Source organism: Oncorhynchus keta, chromosome 35, assembly GCF_023373465.1.
Source record: "Oncorhynchus keta strain PuntledgeMale-10-30-2019 chromosome 35, Oket_V2, whole genome shotgun sequence".
NCBI classification, from domain to species: domain Eukaryota; kingdom Metazoa; phylum Chordata; class Actinopteri; order Salmoniformes; family Salmonidae; genus Oncorhynchus; species Oncorhynchus keta.
Window position 1 is genome coordinate 63,936,765 of NC_068455.1, and position 21,187 is coordinate 63,957,951.

General features: G+C 44.0%; 1 protein-coding gene and 1 pseudogene across 3 annotated transcripts; one reads left to right on the top strand and one right to left on the bottom strand.

Moving 5' to 3' along the window:
- Positions 1-5: 5 nt before the first annotated feature.
- Positions 6-12,998, bottom strand: LOC118368839 (UDP-glucuronosyltransferase 2A1). 3 transcript variants are annotated; one of them, XM_035753269.1, is made up of 2 exons: positions 12,943-12,998; positions 6-2,226 (listed from the first exon to the last, which is right to left on the bottom strand). In XM_035753269.1, exon 2 carries the CDS (start codon positions 2,211-2,213, stop codon positions 591-593), a length of 1,623 nt encoding a protein of 540 aa, XP_035609162.1. In that variant the 5' UTR covers positions 2,214-2,226; positions 12,943-12,998; the 3' UTR covers positions 6-590. The 3 variants fall into 3 exon arrangements, with proteins under 3 accessions (XP_035609162.1, XP_035609161.1, XP_035609160.1); XM_035753268.2 differs by lacking the exon at positions 12,943-12,998 and adding an exon at positions 11,770-11,907; XM_035753267.2 differs by lacking the exon at positions 12,943-12,998 and adding an exon at positions 11,658-11,815.
- A 6,524-nt stretch (positions 12,999-19,522) lies between these two features.
- On the top strand, positions 19,523-21,176 carry LOC118369165 (UDP-glucuronosyltransferase 2B31-like; annotated as a pseudogene).
- The last annotated feature ends 11 nt before the right edge of the window (positions 21,177-21,187 follow it).

Consider the following 21,187-nt stretch of genomic DNA (forward strand, 5'->3'; position numbering starts at 1 on the left):
TCGGATGACAGTAATTACATCTTTATTGAGACTTCTTACTGGGGCTTTTAGGTGGAAAAGTATGAGTATGACATATATTTTTCCTTTGAACAAACATTTGTTTACTGTGTACGACTGTGGTATACAGTATAGTGATAATTTACACTAAGATTACTTTGTAGCTCAGGCACAGGGAAAAGCTACGACTACACAATTCAAATTGTTTGAGGAGAATGGGAGTGTGAGACAATGTTGGCGAGGCTGTATTTTTAACACATGATATCATAGAGAGGAGATTGTTATCTTTGTCATCTTGTACTTTCCCTCACCAGACTGAAATCCAATATGTAATCTGACAGTTCCATGGCACCACATTCCCTAAGGCCAGTCTGAATATAAATAACTTTTCATCAGTTTTTATTGAGTCATGTACTTCCCTGTAGTGTTATGTATTTATGGTGGGCTTTGAATTTTTTATTTTTTTTGAATTTGCAAAATTTTTCTCATTCTTTTGAGCAATTTTTTAAATCGTTGACAGAAAAGTGCCAATTGATGGTCAAATACGTACAACATCTAAAATACCCATCTTGGCCCATCTTTAGATTCATGTCTCATTCCAGCTTGGTCTTCCTCCTGGAGCTCCTGCAGCACAGCCTGCTGCAGACATAGACTGAGGCCCAGAGAGAGGCCCCGCTGAGGGCCAGGAGCAGCGCCGCCACATCCAGGCTGTGGTAGGAGTACCAGGGCAGGCTGTAGGCGTCGGTGCGCAGGTGGGACGCTCCACCGTTCCTCATCACGTACTCAATCCAGAAGGTGGCACTGGCGAGCGGGGACAGGGGAGTGTCGCGGTGCAGGCCAGAGAGCTTCTGCATGTTGTGGCGGTAGGACTTATTCTCCAGCACATCCCTTAGGGCCTCCAGGAAGTCCTCTGTGGTGAGAGTGGCGGCCTCCAGAACCCGTGCCACGCCACGCACCCGCAGCCGCAGGACATTGTCAAACTGGTCGAAGAGGAGCGGCAGGCCCAGCACAGGGACCCCATGGTAGATGGCCTCATACAGGCCGTTGGTGCCTCCATGAGCCACGAAGGCGCGGGTTTTGGGGTGGCCCAGGAGGTCGTTCTGGGGGAGCCAGTCCAGTAGCAGGGTGTTGTTCCCCAGGGAAATTGGTCTTTCTCCCAGGAACCTCCACACCACCTTGTGGGGCAGCTTGGCAAAGGCTTGGGCCACTGCTTCGGTCACCTCCTTAGGCAGGGCAGACACCAGCGTTCCCAGAGACATGACCACCACCCCGTGCTTTCCAGAGCTCTGCATGAAGGCCTCCAGGTCAGCAGGAAGTGGCTCAGCTGGACGGCACTGGAAGCCCCCCACATAGACCACATTGGGCATGGTAGGCCGCGGGAACTCAAAGACAAAGTCCACCCGCATCAGCCACACGTCTGCTGAGCGCTGCATGGAGAGCAGGTCAGCACCAGGGGGGAAGTGACGTTGGAGCAGGTTGACGTAGAGTGGCAGGATGACCAGGTGTTCCTGGAGGAGGATGACCAGGTAACGCAGGAAGTTCTCTGTCCTCTGCAGGAGGTCCATATTATCGCTGAACAGGGAGTTGTACATCGGAACATAGGAGGGCAGCGTGGGGGCGACAGTCATGTGGGCCTCGCCTGCGTTGAGCCAGCGGACATTATAAACCATGGGCATGCCTAGGTATTGGGCCAGGAGCACTCCAGCAGGGAAGGCAGGGTCGGTGAGCATCAGGTCGAATCTGGACACCCTCAGTTTGGCGACGAGGACAGAGTCATCCAAGATGGTGGAGATCATGCAGAGTGCCTCGCTGTGAAACATCATCAACATGGCCGCCGTGTCCTTCTGCTGCTCCAGGAAACGGAGGACCGGTAACATCCTGCGGAGTTTCAGTGAGCGCTGCATCAGGATGGTGTAGAAGTCAGGACCCAGGTCCTCGCCCGCCGGAGGAGGAGCAGGGTTCACGGTGATAGAGGTGTAGACAGGGGAATTCTGGGGAATGTACCAGCTCTTGGCAGAGCGCAGCACGGTGAGGTTGTGACCTCTGGAGTGGAGCTCTCGGAGGATAACCTCCATGTTGAGCCAGTGGCTGCCATCCTCTGGGAAGACCAGGATTCTACCTCCCCCACTGCCATTACTGCAGCAACCCCGAATTAAGATGAGGAGGAGGCAGAGTATTCGTCGAAGGACCACCGCTGTTCCACCGCACATGCCCATTACGTCATTGGAGCTGGGAACAAACAACAAGAAAAAAACATGTTTGTTTACGATCTCAGGAAAATGTTCTCTCTTCTCTTCTCCACGATAGTATATGTTATATTTAGAAAAAGTATACAATAGAAATGGTTTGATTTTCATGAGCAGTTTTAGCATACAGAATGCAAGGACTGAGAAAGAGATTACATGGTCTGACTATAAAGTAGCTTTATCGAGGTATTGTCTTTTCTGTACAAAATAAATTCCATAGTCGACATGTCAGCCTCTGCAATTGGCAGATGTCCAAATGTCCACTGGGTTATTTTCTAAAGCTGTACATGCTGAAACACTAGATGAAACTGTTATGAAGGAAGGGAGGGGGACATTTTCTTACATTGTGTGGAAACAGTATTCCCATGTTATGCTACTGTGAGAATGAAGCATCAAGCCACACAGTAGATGCACGATATGATGTATTCTCAACAGAGTTGTCACCACCTCGTACCACTATGGGCAGATTGGTTCCCTAAGTTACCACACAATATAACTGTATGGTTTTTCAATCTGGATGAAATACAGAGATGAACACAGTACAGTGGACCTTATCAGTCAATTTCCTCCACTCCCACGTTATAGACCCTCTCCATTCACTGATGCATCAGTACCAAATCAGTACAGGCATTACAAATACTACATGCCCAGTAGACACAGATACTACACAGTCCACACCACAGGAGGTTGGTGGCACCTTAATTGGGGAGGGTGGGCTTGTGGTAATGGCTGGAGCGGAATAGGTGGAATGGTATCCAATACATCATATGCCATTCCATTTGCTCCGTTCCAGCCATTATTATGAGCCGTCCTCCCCTCAGCAGCCTCCACTGGTCCACACACCCTTTAGCTTTGGCCATTTAGCTAGATCTGGGTTGCATTAATTAGGGCACACACTGCAACAAAATGTTTTGCAAAGAAAAACGAAAACAAGCGTTTCTAAGTCCAGATAGTACCTCTTTGTTTGAGGCTGTTTTGTTGCATTTGGTGCCTAATGAAAAGGACATTGGTGCAATGACATCACATCTCAGGGGCTGAGACAGAATCTGACTCTACACTGTGCTCCCATCAGGATCTGCAGAACCCGTCCTGTCTGGACGGGTGCAGCAGACATTGGACATGGGTGACCTGACCTGGAATGTTTATTACATTGATGTGCAATCAGGTTATTCAGGGTAGGCAGTGGTTCCCTTGTGATAATCTAATGATTCTGGGGATTTTATGTTAAAAATATAAACATTTGCTAAACCTGCAACAAAACTTCAGGAAAGGCCCCAAGGTATTCATGCCTTTCTTTCCATCCATTCAAATCCTTGACACACAGCCATTGCTGACTCCAGTCACTGCTTTGCATGCTTTTGCATAAACATGTTGTGTGGGTATTGTCTGGAGTAAGCTGTGCATATTTGGACGTGTCTACATATTTTGGCGCTCGCATCCCTTGAATTGAACAAAGTTAGCTACAGTTGAAGTCGGATGTTTACATACACTTAGGTTGGGGGCAGTATTTTCATTTTTGGAAAAACAACGTTCCCAAAGTAAATGGGATATTTTGTCAGGACAAGATGCTGGAATATGCATATATTTGACAGCTTAGGATAGAAAACACTCTAAAGTTTCCAAAACTGTAAAAATATTGTCTGTGAGTATAACAGAACTGATATTGCAGGCGAAAGCCTGAGAAAAATCCAATCTGGAAGTGCCTCTCGTGTTTTGAAAGCTCTGCGTTCCAATGCGTCCCTATAGAGCAGTGAATGGGCTATCAACCAGATTACTTTTTCTACGTATTCCCCAAGGTTTCTACAGCATTGTGAAGTAGTTTTACGCATTTATGTTAAAGAATACCCGTTGTGTAAGTGGTCACCTGATGGCTCTCAGAGTGATTCTCGCGTAAAATACAGAGGTAGCCATTTTTCCAATTGGTCCTACTGAAAAACCAATTGTCCCGGTGGATATATTATCGAATAGATATTTGAAAAACACCTTGAGGATTGATTGAGTTTTCATGACCGGTCGATTTCTCAGCCAAACGTGAAGAACAAACGGAGCTATTTCGCCTACAAAAATAGATTTTGGAAAAAAGGAACATTGGCTATCTAACTGGGAGTCTCATGAGTGAAAACATCCGAAGCTCAAAGGTAAACAATTTAATTAGAGTAGGGTGCTTTGCTGCAGAAGGGACTGGCGCACTTCACAAAATAGATGGCTTCATGAGGAAGGAAAATTCTGTGGATATATTGAAGCAACATCTCAAGACATCAGTCAGGAAGTTAAAGCTTGGTCGCAAATGGATCTTCCAAATGGACAATGACCCCAAGCATATGGTCACAACTTGCAGACTTGTTTACGTGCTGCTGTGCGTTTTGTTGCCAACTTTACTTTGCAACCTGAAAACTTTACAGTTTTTACTTTTTAGTTTTAGTTTTTCCCCTCAACTTTTTTTCATTCAACTTTTCCCTCCGGACGTTTTATCTGGACATGGTTTGTCAGGACTTCCAACAGCCAAAGGTAAGTAGTAACATTAACATGATGCCTTCTAATTGCAGTCGCTGTACTCATAATATACAGGAGAACGATCGCCTTACAGCGAGGATAGCGTCGCTGACAGCCCAGCTTCAGATGCAATCGTTAGGCAAGGGTAATTTCAGTGTAGGAAAGGATAAAACAGCGTCTGTGCCACCAGTATGTACAGATAGTAGTATAAATCCCCTCGCAGGGTCCCCGCAGCCGGACAACTTTCTCATGGCTTCTGGAGGGAAATGCTGTAGGAATGCCCAACCGGTGTCGCTCATTCAGCCAACAAACTTTCAACCGGTTCTCCCCATTTAAGCAGAGTCAGAGGCCGAGCCTCCCCTGGTCTCTACTCTTCCCATTATGGCACCGAATGCTCCCACCATTAGCTCTGACAAATTGAAAACTCTAGTCATTGGCGAATCCATTATCCGCAATATTAGACTTAAAATGAATCATCCAGAGATCATACACTGTTTACCAGGGGGCAGGGCTACCGACGTTAAGGCTAATCTGAAGATGGTGCTGGCTAAAGCTAAAACTGGCGAGTATAGAGATTGTTATCCACGTCGGCACCAACGATGTTAGGATCAAACAGTCAGGTCACCAAGTGCAACATAGCTTCAACGTTTAAATCAGCTAGAAAGATGTGTCGGCATCGAGTAATTGTCTCTGGCCCCCACCCAGTTAGGGGGAGTGATGAGCTCTTCAGCAGAGTCTCACAACTCAATCGCTGGTTGGAAACTGTTTCCTGCCCCTCCCAAAAGATAGAATTTGTAAATAATTGGCCCTCTTTCTGGGACTCACCCACAAACAGGACCAAGCCTGGCCTGTTGAGGAGTGACGGACTCCATCCTATGTATACAAAATGCTTCAGTCTGGTTTTATACCCCGTCATAGCACTGAGCCTGCACTTGTAAAGGTGGTAAATTACCTTTTAATGGCGTCAGACCGAGGCTCTGCATCTGTCCTCGTGCTCCTAGACCGTAGTGCTGCTTTTGATACCATCGATCACCACATTCTTTTGGAGAGATTGGAAACCCAAATTGGTCTACACGGACAAGTTCTGGCCTGGTTTAGATCTTATCTGTCAGAAAGATATCAATTTGTCTCTGAATGGTTTGTCCTCTGACAAATCAACTGTAAATTTCGGTGTTCCTCAATGTTCCGTTTTAGGACCACTATTGTTTTCACTATATATATTTTACCTTTTGGGGATGTCATTCGAAAACATAATGTTAACTTTCACTGCTAATGCACACACAGCTATACATTTCAATAAAACATAGTGAAGCCCCAAAATTTCCCTCGCAAGAAGCCTGTGTTTCGACATAAGGAAGTGGATGGCTGTAAACTTTCTACTTTTAAACTCGGACAAAACAGAGATGCTTGTTCTAGGTCCCAAGAAACAACGAGATCTTCTGTTGAATCTGAATCTGACAAGTAATCTTGATGGTTGTACAGTCTAAAATAAAACTGAAGGACCTCGGTGTTACTCTGCACCCTGATCTCTCGTTTGACGAACATATCAAGACTGTTTCAAGGACAGCTTTTTTGCTGTCTCTGCCAGGCCGGTTCCCCTCTCTCCACTGGGATTCTCTGCCTCTAACCCTGTTACAGGGGCTGAGGCACTGACTTACTGGTGCTCTTTCATGTCGTCCCTAGGAGGGGTGCGTCACTTGAGTGGGTTGAGTCGCTGACGTGGTCTTCCTGTCTGGGTTGGCGTGTGGCGGAGATCTTTGTGATCTATACACTGCCTTGTCTCAGGATGGTAATTTGGTGGTTGAAGATATCCCTCTAGTGGTGTGGGGGCTGTGGTTTGGCAAAGTGGGTGGGGTTATCCTGCCTGTTTGGCCCTGTCAGGGGGTATCATCGGATGGGGCCACAGTGTCTCCTGACCCCTCCTGTCTCAGCCGCCAGTATTTATGCTGCAGTAGTTTGTGTCGGGGGGCTAGGGTCAGTCTGTTATATCTGGAGTATTTCTCCTGTCTTATCCGGTGCCCTGTGTGAATGTAAGTATGCTCTCTCTAATTCTCTCTTTCTCTCTCTCAGAGAACCTGAGCCCTAGGACCATGCCTCAGGACTACCTGGCATGATGACTCCTTGCTGTCCCCAGTCCACCTGGCCGTGCTGCTGCTCGTTTCAACTGTTCTGCCTGCGGCTATGGAACCCTGACCTGTTCACCGGATGTGCTACCTGTCCCAGATCTGCTGTTTTCAACTCTTGAGACAGCAGGAGCGGTAAAGATACTCTTAATGATCGGCTATGAAAAGACAACTGACATTTACTCCTGAGGTGCTGACCTGTTGCACCCTCGACAACCACTGTGATTATTATTGTTTGACCATGCTGGTCATTTAAGAACATTTGAACATCTTGGCCATGCTCTGTTATAATCTCCACCCGGCACAGCCAGAAGAGGACTGGCCACCCATCATAGCCTAGTTCCTCTCTAGGTTTCTTCCTTGGTTTTGGTCTTTCTAGGGAGTTTTTACTAGCCACTGTGCTTCTACACCGCATTGCTTGATGTTTGGGGTTTTAGGCGGGGTTTCTGTACAGCACTGATATATCAGCTGATGTAAGAAGGGCTATATAAATACATTTGATTTCCAAAGTTGTGGCGACATGGCATAGGGACAACAAAGTAAAGGTATTGGAGTGGCCATCACAAAGCCCTGACCTCAGTCCTGTAGAAAGGTTGTGGCCAGAACTGAAAAAGCGTGTGCGAGCAAGGAGACCTACAAACCCGACTCAGTTACACCAGCTTTGTCAGGAGGAATGGGCCAAAATTCACCCAACGTATTGTGGGAAGCTTGTGGAAGGCTTCCCGAAACGTTTGACTCAAGTTAAACAATTTAAAGGCAATGCTACCAAATGCTAATTGAGTGCATGTAAACTTCTGACACACTGGGAATGTGATGAAATAAATAAAAGCTGTAATAAATAGTTCTCTCTACTATTTTTCTGACATTTCACATTCTTAAAACAAAGTGGTGATCCTAACTGACTTAAGACAGGGAATTCTTACTTGGATTAAATGTCAGGATTTGTGAAAACTGAGGTTAAATGTATTTGGCTAGCGTGTATGTGGACCTCAACTGTAGCTAGAAAAAACAACCTGACAAATGGATGCTTTGTTGGAATCATCATGTAATGTGCCTTTTGCAGGGTTCGAAGAGTGGAACGTCAAATATAATGACAGTTAAGACCAGACAGAGGCAGCATACAACACGTGGCTTTATTCATGACAGTCAAGGAAACCACCATCTCCCTCATTGCTAGCTGTCGGGCAGACGAACAGCAAGTACTGCACTGTAGACTTGTTTGAAATATCATGACAAATTCATAGTTTTTACCCTGACTTTTAGACCTCTTGGACATGTACTTTTGCTTTGTATATACAGTGGGAATGGGACTTCTCCGGCCACTTTATTGGTGCCTGAGCTTTGGCTTCTACAAAATGGATGTGATTAACTGCATTACACCCATTCTACATGTGTGGCTTCCCTGCTGTGTGCATGCAGAATAAAATAATGGACATGGGCTTCTGTTGTCACTGAGAGGGAAGGACTGACTAATGGACTTAATTTAAAGGTAAAGGTAGACCTAAATGCATGTTCTTTTGCAATTTGTGGGTTATGCTTCTGTTGAATCATGAGAATAGACAACATCCCTGTGAATGCATTTGATTTATCAAGCTAGAATTTCATTTTAATGGGACAGTTTGACACTTTGACCTGCATTTTTTTAATTATTTACACGTTTTGATATGGAATATTTGTTCAAACCTTATTTATATATATATATATATAACGTCCACATGGAAAGTATTCATTTAGGTCTACCCTTTACTTTTTCCACATTTTGTTACGTTACAGCCTTGTTCTAAAATTGATTAAATAGATTTTAAAAATCCTCAATCTACAAACAATACCACATGACAAAGCAAAAATACATTTTTAGAAATGTTTAAAATTTTTTATACATAAGTTCAATACATATGTAAATAATGTATTTTTTTAATACATTTTTACTTTATTTTTTCATTGTTGTAGAATGAGCCTTTGCTATGAGACTCGAAATTGAGCTGAGGTGCATCCTGTTTCCATTCACTTGAGATATTTTTACAACTTGATTGGATTCCACCTGTGGTAAATTCCATTGATTGGACATGATTTGAAAAGGCACACACCTGTCTATATAAGGTCCCAAAGTTGACAGTGCATGTCAGAGCAAAAACCAAGCCATGAGGTCAAAGGAATTGTCTGGGTATAAAAAAATGTCTGCAGCATTGAATGTCCCCAAGAACACAGTGGCCTCCATCATTCATAAATGGAAGAAGTTTGGAACCACCAAGACCCTTCCTAGAGTTTGCCGGCCGGCCAAACTGAGCAATCGGAGGAGAAGGGCCTTGGTCAGGGAGGTGACAAAGAACCCGATTGTCAGTCTCTGACGGCGCTCTAGAGTTCCTTTGTGGAGATGGGAGAAACTTCCAGAAAGGCAACCATCTCTGCAGCACTCCACCAATCAGGTCTTTAAGGTAGAGTGGCCAGACAGAAGCCACTCCTCAGTGAAATGAACATGGCAGCCCGCTTAGAGATTGCAAAAAGGCACCCAAAGGACTCTCAGACCATGAGAAACAAGATTCTTTGGTCTGATGAAAACAAGATTGAACTCTTTGGCCTGAATTCTAAGCATCACATCTGGAGGAAACCTGGCACCATCCCTTCAGTTAAGCATGGTGGAGGCAGCATCGTGCTGTGGGGATGTTTTTCAGTGGCAGGGGGAGACTAGTCAGGATCGAGGGAAAGATGAATGGAGCAAAGTACAGAGAGATCCTTGATGAAAACTCGCTCCAGAGCGCTCAGGTCCTCAGGCTGGGGCAAAGGTTCACCTTCCAACAGGACAACGACCCTAAGCAGACAGCCAAGACAATGCAGGAGTGGCTTTGGGACAAGTCTCTGAATGTCCTTGAGTGGTCCAGTCAGAGCCAGGACTTGAACCCGATCAAACATCTCTGGAGAGACCTGAAAATAGCTGTGCAGTGACGTTCCCAATCCAACCTGACAGAGCTTGAGAGGTTGTGCTGAGAAGAATGGGAGAAACTCCGCAAATACAGGTGTGCCAAGCGTGTAGTGTCATACCTAAGAAGACTCGAGGCTGTAATCGCTGCCAAATGTGCTTCAATAAAGTACTGAGTAAAGGGTCTGAATACTTATGTAAATGTCATATTTAAGATTTTAATTTGAAATACACTTGAAAAAATGGCTAAACTACTTTTTGATTTGTCATTATGTGATTGTGTGTAGGTTGAGGTGCAAAAAGATCAATTTGAAAAATGATTTAAAAAAAAATCTATTTTAGAATAAGGCTGTAACATAACAAAATGTGGAAAAAGTGAAGGGGTCTGAATACTTTCCGAATGCACTGTAAGAGTTTAAGCATATTTCACACAGTACAATTATTGTGTGTGTTTGCTTGCGCCGCACATTGGAATAATTGTAAATCAGTTGTGAAATGCTATGGAGTTTGCATTGTGAATTCTTCAGATGAAATGTGTCTATATATTCTTTTAGTGCCACCTATCAGTTGTAACTGTGGATGATACATTGGTCTACGACTGAACTGAGTTGAGCAGTGTATCAGAGGCTATTGCTTGTGTATCTTGGCTACATTTGTATTTATATTTTGGTAAAAATTGTTTGTCAATATCAGTTAATAATAGCCTGTCACTCTGGTTGTTGAAGTTATGTTGTATGGTGAAATGTGTTTATTTGTGAGTAAATCTGGCTTTGATAATAGCCAGTGCTTACTCAGCTATTGACCTCACCACAGGTCATTGGTTTATCATGTTTCTCTGCTGCCCTTCCCTGCTCACAGTTAGACTATAGAACACCATGTACTCAACCCAGACACAAATTGCTTATTGGAAATTTGTGACAGGCACATGAAAAAGTATATGTTTTCATGTGTAGTACACCATTTTGTGTACATTGCACAGATAAAGACATTAGGTTACTTAAGACAGGAAAGATTGCTGTATAATGTGAACGTTTAGCAACCCAACGGTTGTGTGTTTGAATCTCATCACAGAAAACTTTGGCATTTTAGCTAATTATCAACTTTGCATTTACTTAGCATGTTAGCTAACCCTTCCCATGACCCTAACCCTTTAACCTAACCCGTAACCCTAACACTAACCTTAACCCTTTAACTACTTAGCCAGCAGGTTACCTAACCTTAGCCCCTAAACCTAACATTAACCCCTAGCCTAGCTAACGTTAGCCCCTTAGCTAACATTAGACACCTAGCTAGCCTAGCTAACGTTAGCCACAACAAATTGTAATTTGTGTAATGTACACAAATGCATTATGAAGAAAGAAAATGGTGTAATGTTGGCATGAAAATTGTCTAATACACACAGTGTACTTTTTCATGTGCCTGTCACGAATTTAAAATAAGTAATTTGTCTATTTCACAATAAGCTGTTGATAGTCTGTACTGGAAGTTTCCACAGGGTTCTGAACTAGAATCCATCAGCATCAACTGGCTCCACTCTCTCACAGTATGCTGTGCATCATTTAGAAATGATTCAATTCAGTATATTACTTTGGATGATTATTATGTTTATTTCATTATCTCTAAAAGTCATGCAGTGTCCAGCCTTTTATCATATTTTATGCTAATATCCAGTTGACAAATGTACATCTTTCCGTAAAGCAAAATGCATGCATATTGGTTTCTTTTTTAAAGATTCTTATTCAAATATTTTTTACTACAACAATATATGCTAACTATGTGATGTTTTTGCCTAACAAGGCAATAGAAACTATGGTAATCCAAACTTACAAAACATATAGTGAGATACAGTACACAGAGCGATAAAATATATCTATCGCCTACTTCTTCAAGTGCACTCTCATCATATCACGGTAGCAGCAGTGTGCACGGATAGCCAGTCTCAGTTTCACTGAGAAGCACAGTTAGTGTTTAGTGAAAGACATGATAAACTCACTGTGACCTGTAAACACAAAGACTGTCCCTTGTCCTCTTCCTCGTCGCTAGTTAATACACGAGATCCCAGATGGACTGGTTTTTATAGTCGAGCATCACACCAACAAACAACCAACTAACTCCTCCTCTGAGTTAGATAAGGAAGATGAGGGAGGAATGCCATGTTCGGACATCCTGGGGGACAGTTTGTATTCTAAGCAGCCGGGTAAAGAACATTGAGCTCCTCACCCCCCATGGTGGAAGGGATTTGTAGGGTTGCCCATTTAATAAGAATCAACTTTGAGTGTTGTTTATTTCACATGGAAGCCATTAGAAAGCTTTTTATGGTTTTAACTGTTTGTAGAAGTTGTAGACCATAAAGATGTTTAATTTATGCAGTTACTATATATGTAGGCCTACTGGTACCTCATATGTGTACACTGAGGAAATGCAGTATGAAAGAAATTCAATTCCCAATTAATATTTTGTTACATTTTTACTAGATCCATTCATTTTAGCATACTATATCACAATTTAGCAAGTCATAATTGAAGATTAAATTGTATGGAGGGGTATTTACTGAAGCCGTTGAACCATCACTGCTAATGTAAGCCATCACGGTTATCCATTTCATGTTCAATAAAGTGTTGTCAAGTCAAATGTGTCTTATGACTCACAGCTCTATTTCATCATCTATACACGGCAATGACTTTAAATATCTAAGGAACAATGCATTTTCAAAGTTAAATGTCTGACTGGCAAGATGTCTAAGATATTGCATACACATACCCTTTTCACTCTACTGAGCCAAGCCAGGCTGCACTGTAGGCCTACTTGCCAGGTTACGCGTCCACCACACTATAGTTACTGGACAGGACAATGTGAAAAGAAAACATCCGAGCCAGCACAATAGGGTTCAGTTTAGCATGACAGCGAAAGTTAACACAGAGCAAATAACAACATGGTTAAATGTGACACAGGGTGTTGTTCTAAATGGACCTTGACCAACTATGCGCACAGCAACAAGGACACTCCAGCCATGGGCAGAAGAGCGAAACAGTACCTACTTGATGCCAAAATCTATGTGGAATCTCTATATTACTTTGTTCAACCCAACATCACATAAGTGAGACTTTCAGGTCAATTCTCTATACGAAAGAAATGTCAAAATGTACAAAACATGACATAGACTCACCAGGTGAATCCAGGTGAAAGCTTTGATCCCGTATTGATGTCACTTGTTAAATCCACTTCAATCATTGTTGATGAAGGGGAGGAGACAGGTTAAAGGAGGAGCTTTAAGCCCTGAAACTATTTATACATGGAGTGTGTAATCTGTGTGCCATTGAAGAGTGAATTGCCAAGGTAAAAAATATTTAATTGCCTTTGAACCAGTGGGGGCTCCTCAGATGAGGAAGGGGACGACCATCCTCAGTGAATTTTATAAAAATAAAATGAAAAAATACAAAATATATTCATTTTGTCACGAAAAGATGCTCGACTATGCATATAATTGGCAGCTTTGGAAAGAAAACACTGATGTTTTCAAAACTGCAAAGATATTATCTGTGAGTGCCACAGAACTCATGCTACAGGCGAAACCAAGATGAAACCTCAATCAGGAAATGAGCAGAACTTTTGAGGCTCTGTTTCCCACCGTCTCCTTATATGGCTGTGAATGTGTGATGAATGAAGGTATTTGTAGGCATATCATTGGAAGATTGGCCATAAGAGACTACATTTGCCAGGGGTCCGCCCGGTGTCCTGTGTCGAAATTATTGCGTAATCTCTAGGTCCATGCGCATTCCATTTCTTCAGAAGAGAAAGTCAACTGCCACGATGGATTTATCGTCGATAGATTGATTCTAAACATCGGTTTGCCATGTTTCTGTCGATATTATGGAGTTAATTTGGAAAAAAGTTAGCGTTTTAATGACTTAATTTTCGTTTTTTTTCTTACCCAAACGTGATGGATAAAACGGAGCGATTTGTCAACACAAAGAATCTTTTTGTAAAAACGGAACATTTGCAATCTAACTGAGAGTCTCCTCATTGAAAACATCTGAAGTTCTTCAAAGGTAAATGATTTTATTTGAATGTTTTTCTGTTTTTTGTGAAAATGTTGCTTGCTGAATGTCGGGCATAATATTATGCTAGGCTATCAATACTGTTACACAAATGCTTGTTTTGCAATGCTTGAGAAGCATATTTTTGAAAATCTGAGATGACAGTGTTGTTAACCAAAGGCTAAGTTTGAGAGCAAATAGATTTATTTCATTTCATTTGCGATTTTCATGAATAGTTAACGTTGCGTTATGCTAATGAGCTTGCGGATAGATTTACACAATCCTGGATACAGGTTTCTTTCGTAGCTAAACGTGACGCAGAAAACGGAGCGATTTGTCCTGAACAAATAATCTTTTTGTAAAAACTGAACATTTGCTATCTAACTGAGAGTCTCCTCATTGAAAACATCTGAAGTTCTTCAAAGGTAAAGGATTTTATTTGAATGTTTTTCTGGTTTTTGTGAAAATGTTGCCTGCTGAATGCTAACGCTAAATGCAATGCTAAATGCTACGCTAGCTATCAATACTGTTACACAAATGCTTGTTTTGCAATGGTTGAGAAGAATATTTTGAAAATCTGAGATGACAGTTGTTGTTAACAAAAATCTAAGCTTGAGAGCTAGCATATTGATTTAATTTCATTTGCGATTTTCATGAATAGTTAACGTTGCGTTATGGTAATGAGCTTGAGGCTGTATTCACGATCCCGGATCCGGGAAGGCTCGTCGCAACAGGTTAAACAGCCAGAGGACAGCTAGCTTCCGTCCTCCTCTGGGTACATTGACTTCAATACAAAACCTAGGAGGCTCATGGTTCTCACCCCCCTCCATATGACAACTTCTGGAGACATCCTCCAACCTAACAGAGCTCTTGCAGCATGAACTGAGTAATTGACTCAAAGAGAGAGAAAGACAATGGTTTAACAGTTTTTAACAAATGAATTAATTAAAACATTTATTCACTTTCACTTAACACGTACTTAGCTAGCAAATGCAGCTAGCTAGCTAGTTTAGGCTACTCAAACACCCGGCTCAAACAGAGGGATGCTATGTTAGCTAGCTGACTATGACTATCCAACACAAGTAAGTAAGCAATTAAAGACTACTCCGGCGCCGACAGAGATGGCCGCCTCGCTTCGCGTTCCTAGGAAACTATGCAGTTTTTTGTTTTTTTACATGTTATTTCTTACATTGGCACCCCAGGTCATCTTAGGTTTCATTACATACAGTCGAGAAGAACTACTGAACATAAGAGCAGCGTCAACTCACCATCAGTACGACCAAGAATGACTTTCGCGAAGAGGACCCTGTGTTCTGCCTTTCACCCAGGACAACAGAATGGATCCCAGCCGGCGACCCCAAAAAACTACTTCGTAAAAGGGGAAAACGAAGCGGTCTTCTGGTCAGACTCCGGAGACGGGCACATCATGCACCACTCCCTAGCATTCTCCTCGCCAATGTCCAGTCTCTTGACAACAAGGTTGATGAAATCCGAGCAAGGGTAGCATTCTAGAGGGACATCAAAGACTGTAATGTTCTTTGCTTCACGGAAACATGGCTCACTGGAGAGACGCTATCGGAGACGGTGCAGCCAGCTGGTTTCTCCACACATCGCGCCGACAGAAACAAACATCTTTCTGGTAAGAAGAAGAGGGGCGGGGGCGTATGCTTTATGGTTAACGGGACATGGTGTGGCCAAAACAACATACAGGAACTCAAGTCCTTCTGTTCACCTGATTTAGAATTCCTCACAATCAAATGTAGACCGCATTATCTACCAAGGGAATTCTCTTTGATTATAATCACAGCCGTATATATTCCCCCCCCCAAGCAGACACATCGATGGCTCTGAACGAACTATATTTGACTCTTTGCAAAATGGAATCCATATATCCGGAGGCTGCATTCATTGTAGCTGGGGATTTTAACAAGGCTAATCTGAAAACAAGACTCCCTAAATTTTATCAGCATATCGATTGCGCAACCAGGGCTGGAAAAACCTTGGATCATTGCTATTCCAACTTCCGCAACGCATATAAGGCCCTGCCCCGCCCTCCTTTCGGAAAAGCTGACCACGACTCCATTTTGTTGATCCCTGCCTACAGACAGAAAGTAAAACAAGAAGCTCCCGCGCTGAAGTCTGTTCAACGTTGGTCCGACCAATCTGATTCCACACTCCAAGACTGCTTCCATCACGTGGACTGGGATATGTTCCGTATTGCGTCAGACGACAACATTGACGAATACGCTGATTCGGTGTGCGAGTTCATTAGAACGTGCGTTGAAGATGTCGTTCCCATAGCAACGAGTAAAACATTCCCAAACCAGAAACCGTGGATTGATGGCAGCATTCGCGTGAAACTGATAGCGCAAACCACTGCTTTTAATCAGGGCAAGGTGACCAGAAACATGACCGAATACAAACAGTGCAACTATTCCCTCCGCAAGGCAATCAAACAAGCTAAGAGTCAGTATAGAGACAAAGTAGAATCTCAATTCAACGGCTCAGACACGAGGTATGTGGCAGGGTCTACAGTCAATCACGGATTACAAAAAGAAAACCAGCACCGTCACGGACCAGGATGTCCTGCTCCCAGGCAGACTAAATAACTTTTTTGCCCGCTTTGAGGACAATACAGTGCCACTGACACTGCCCGCAACTAAAACATGCGGACTCTCCTTCACTGCAGCCGACGTGAGGAAAACATTTAAAGTGTCAACCCTCGCTGCAGGCCCAGACGGCATCCCCAGCCACGCCCTCAGAGCATGCGCAGACCAGCTGGCTGGTGTGTTTACGGACACATCGACTACAGCTCGGCATTTAACACCATAGTGCCCTCCAAGCTCGTCATCAAGCTCGAGACCCTGGGTCTCGACCCCACCACCCGATGTCACAGGAAGGCCATAAAGATCATCAAGGACAGCAACCACCCGAGCCACTGCCTGTTCACCCCGCTATCATCCAGAAGGCGAGGTCAGTACAGGTGCATCAAAGCTGGGACCGAGAGACTGAAAAACAGCTTCTATCTCAAGGCCATCAGACTGTTAAACAGCCACCACTAACATTGAGTGGCTGCTGCCAACACACTGACTCAACTCCAGCCACTTTAATAATGGGAATTGATGGAAAATGATGTAAAATATATCACTAGCCACTTTAAACAATGCTACCTAATATAATGTTTACATACCCTACATTATTCATCTCATATGTATATGTATATACTGTACTCTATATCATCTACTGCATCCTTATGTAATACATGTATCACTAGCCACTTTAACTATGCCACTTTGTTTACATACTCATCTCATATGTATATACTGCACTCAATACCATCTACTGTATCTTGCCTATGCCGCTCTGTACCATCACTCATTCATATATCTTTACGTACATATTCTTTATCCCCTTACACTTGTGTCTATAAGGTAGTAGTTTTGGAATTGTTAGCTAGATTACTTGTTGGTTATTACTGCATTGTCGGAACTAGAAGCACAAGCATTTCGCTACACTCGCACTAACATCTGCTAACCATGTGTATGTGACAAATAAAAATGGATTTGATTTGATTTTGGTTTGACAGATTTATTGCCACCAGGGCCTACCGGTGTAACTGCTAAACTGCTTACTGAGTAGATGACTGTACACTAATGTTACTAGGGGATTGTAGTGGGTTTACTAACGTGTAAGTTCTATTAGATATGTTGACTATGAATGTTGACTATGATGTTACTTCAGCTAATATGGTGACATTGATGTAGGATGTGTGTAGCAGTTATGATATGGTTTGGCTTGGAAAGGTTTTTCTGCTTGGTCACATACAGCTGGTGTGTTGTGCATTGAAATCCACAAGCGAAGGGAAAAGGTGAGAGGAGGAGAGCGCATTGATGCGAGAATGAATACAACGTGGCTGCTATGAAAGTGAACTGTGTTTACTTGTGATCGGGGGTGTATTCATTCCGCCGATCCTGTTGAAAAACGTTTCTTAAACGGAAGCAAACGGAACGAAACGGGGATAAACATACCAGAATTTGTCCAACAGATACACTTGTTTGCAACTGTTGGACGAATGATTTCACCCTAGATCAGCTAGATACAGGCAAGAGTGTGTAAGGCGGTATTGAATGTGTCACTGTCTGTCCATGCTTCACTGTCTGTGTTGTTCTCTGGCCCTACAGTGCATTCGGAAAGTATTTAGACCCCTTGACTTTTTCCACATTTTGTTTCGTTACAGCATTATGGATAAAACAATATATATATCCTCATCAATCTACACACAATACCCCATAATGACAAAGCAAAAACAAATGTATATAATTTTTTTTTTTACATTTACCTAAGTATTTAGACCCTTTACTCAGTACTTTGTTGAAGCACCTTTGGCAGCGATTACAGTCTTGAGTCTTCTTGGGTGTGACACTACAAGCTTGGCACACCTACTGTATATTTGCAGACTTTCTCACATTCTTCTCTGCAGATCCTCTCAAGCTCTGTCAAGTTGGATGGGGAGCGTCGCGTCACAATGTTTTTCAGGTCTTTCCAAAGATGTTAGATTGCGTTCAAATCCGGGCTCTGGCTGGGCCACCCAAGGACATTCAGCCACTCCCGAAGCCACTCCTGCGTTGTCTTGGCTTTGTGCTTAAGGTCGTTGTCCTGTTGGAAGGTGAGTAGTAGCTGCCAGGCGCACCGGTGTCAAGAACTGCAACACTGCTGGGTTTTTCACCCTCAACAGTTTCCCGTGTGTATCAAGAATGGTCCACCACCCAAAGGACATCCAACCAACTTGACACAACTGTGGGAAGCATTGGAGTCAACATGGGCCAGCATCCCTGTGGAACGCTGTAGACACCTTGTAGAGTCCATGCCCCAACGAATTGAGGCTGTTCTGAAGGCAAAATGGGGTGCAACCTAATATTAGGAAGGTGTTCCTAATGTTTTGTACACTCAGTGTATCAAACCATCTGTACCTCTGTCAATGCAAATAGAGTACTGCAACACTACCCTTGCACTCTGCAAAGAACAGAACGTGTGTATGTGTGGAGATTGGGAACTCAGATTGATATATATATATATATATATTCATTGTTCTACATGTAACATTTGCAAGTCTATATTTTATATTCCATGTCATGGATCAGGATCCATGAAGCCTTTCACTACTTAATATTCCAGTCCCCTGCCTCTGGCTCCAGCAGACCAAGCAGACCGATATGATACAATGCCCCCTCTGTAGAGCATATTGCCTTAACTGTGTTGTTACCAGGGCAGTGTTATTAAGGTTCATTAAACTGAAGTTCACTATGGACTTTAGTGAAGTTGGGCTATAATGGTATTTCAGTAGCCTTCTTTCTGAGTTGTATTAAATAATACAACACTTTGTTTGTTGATGCATTACCACACTTTAATAAGTATTGTAGAGTCTCGTCTAAAGTACTAGCTCGCATTAGCTCACATGGAGCAGGTAGCCTAGTGGTTAGAGCAAAAGGTTGCTGGATCGAATCCCCGAGCTGACAAGGTAAAAATCTGTCGTTCTGCCCCTGAACAAGGCAGTTAACCCACTGTTCACCTTTAGGCCTTCATTGTAAATAACTGACTTGCCTAGTTAAATAAGGGTTAAATAAATTAAAAAACACAAAACATGAGTCACACCAGAGCTGGCTCTGTTTTACACACATTCTTTATTTGTTGTGTTGGATTTCACCTCCTTAATCAATTCCATATCTGTTGTATGGCTTCTCCACAAAAGAGTGACATCTCCTTTCTTGGCTGCCCTCTACTTCCTGCTTCTATCGCTCGGCAATGGTTGCCATTGTAGCGCCTGCAGTAGGAAGATCCTGGTGGTCCCGGTGGATGGCAGCCACTGTGTCAACGCTCCACTCCCGAGATCACGACCTCACCGTGCCAAGAGCTGGTACATCTCCCAGAAGTTCCCTCTCTACAGCTCCATCACCGTCCTCATGCTGGAGGACGAGGTGGACAAGAACTTCCACGACAAGATGCTGCAAACGATACTGGGAATCCGGACCCTGCCGCCCTTCCTGCGGTCCTTCCTCCATCAGTACGAGATCACATCCATGCAGCCGACAGGCCACAAGATCTGCGTCAGAGCGGACGTTCTGGAGCAGATGATCCTGCGTTCATGGCTCTGGGATGCTCAGTTTGACCTGGTGCTGACACCCTGCTCTGCCCACAGGCATCCTCCTGGCCAACTACCTCCGTCTGCTTCTGGTCTTCAACCTGCCCTGGATCAGCACGGGAGAGGGTCAATTCGCCTTTGCCCCCTCGCCACTGTCCTACGTCCCTGTGTCGGGCAAAGAGCTCTCTGACCACATGGACTTCCTCTAGAGAACCAGAAATGTGTTGCATTATGTCTATAGTGTGGTGGCGCAATATTTCTTTATTAACCATCGGTACGCCAACCTGCTCAAATGTCACTTCCCCTCTGCTGCTGACTTCCCCTCTGCTGCTCTCCATGCAGCGTTCAGCAGACGTGTGGCTGATGCGGGTGGACTTTGTCTTTGAGTTCCTGTGGCCCACCATACCCAACGTGGTCTATATAGGGGGCTTCTAGTGTCGTCCGGCCAGGCCGCTCCCTGCTGACCTGGAGGCCTTCATGCAGAGCACGGGGTGGTGGTCATGTCTCTGGGAATGCTGGTGTCCGCCCTGCCGAAGGAGGTGACCGAGGCGGTGGCCCAAGCCTTTGCCCAGCTGCCCCACACGGTGTTGTGGAAGTTCCTGGGAGAAAGACCCTCTTCCCTGGGGAACAACACCCTGCTGCTACACTGGCTCCCCCAGAGCAACCTCCTTGGCCAACCCAAAACCTGCGTCGTGGCTCACGGATGCACCAATGGCCTGGAAGAGGCCATCTACAACTGTGTTGGGGCTGCCGCTCCTCTTTGACAAGTTTGGCAATGTCTGGGGGCTGCCACTTTCACCACAGTGGACTTCCTGGAGGTCCTAAGGGACGTCTTGGAGAATCCCTCCTACTGCCACAGAATGCAGAAGATCTTTGGCCTGTACCGCAACACGTCCTTGTCCCCTCTCGCCAGCACCACTTTCTGGTTTGATTACGTGATGAGGAACGTCATCCCACCTGCACACCGAAGCCTACAGCATGTCCTGGTACTCCAACCACAGCTTGGATGTGGCGACGCTGCTCCTGGCCCTCAGCGGGGCCTCTCTCTGGGCCTCAGTTTCTGTCTGCAGCAGACTGTGCTGCAAGAGCTCCAGGAGAAAGACCAAGCTGGAGTGAGCTTGTTAACTGACAGTTTCTTGATGCGTAATATATTGCCAAATTGTTTATATTGTAACATTTTCATAAGCAGACTGGAAAATCCTTTTTTTTGATAAATGTTTCTTGAGTTTAACTGA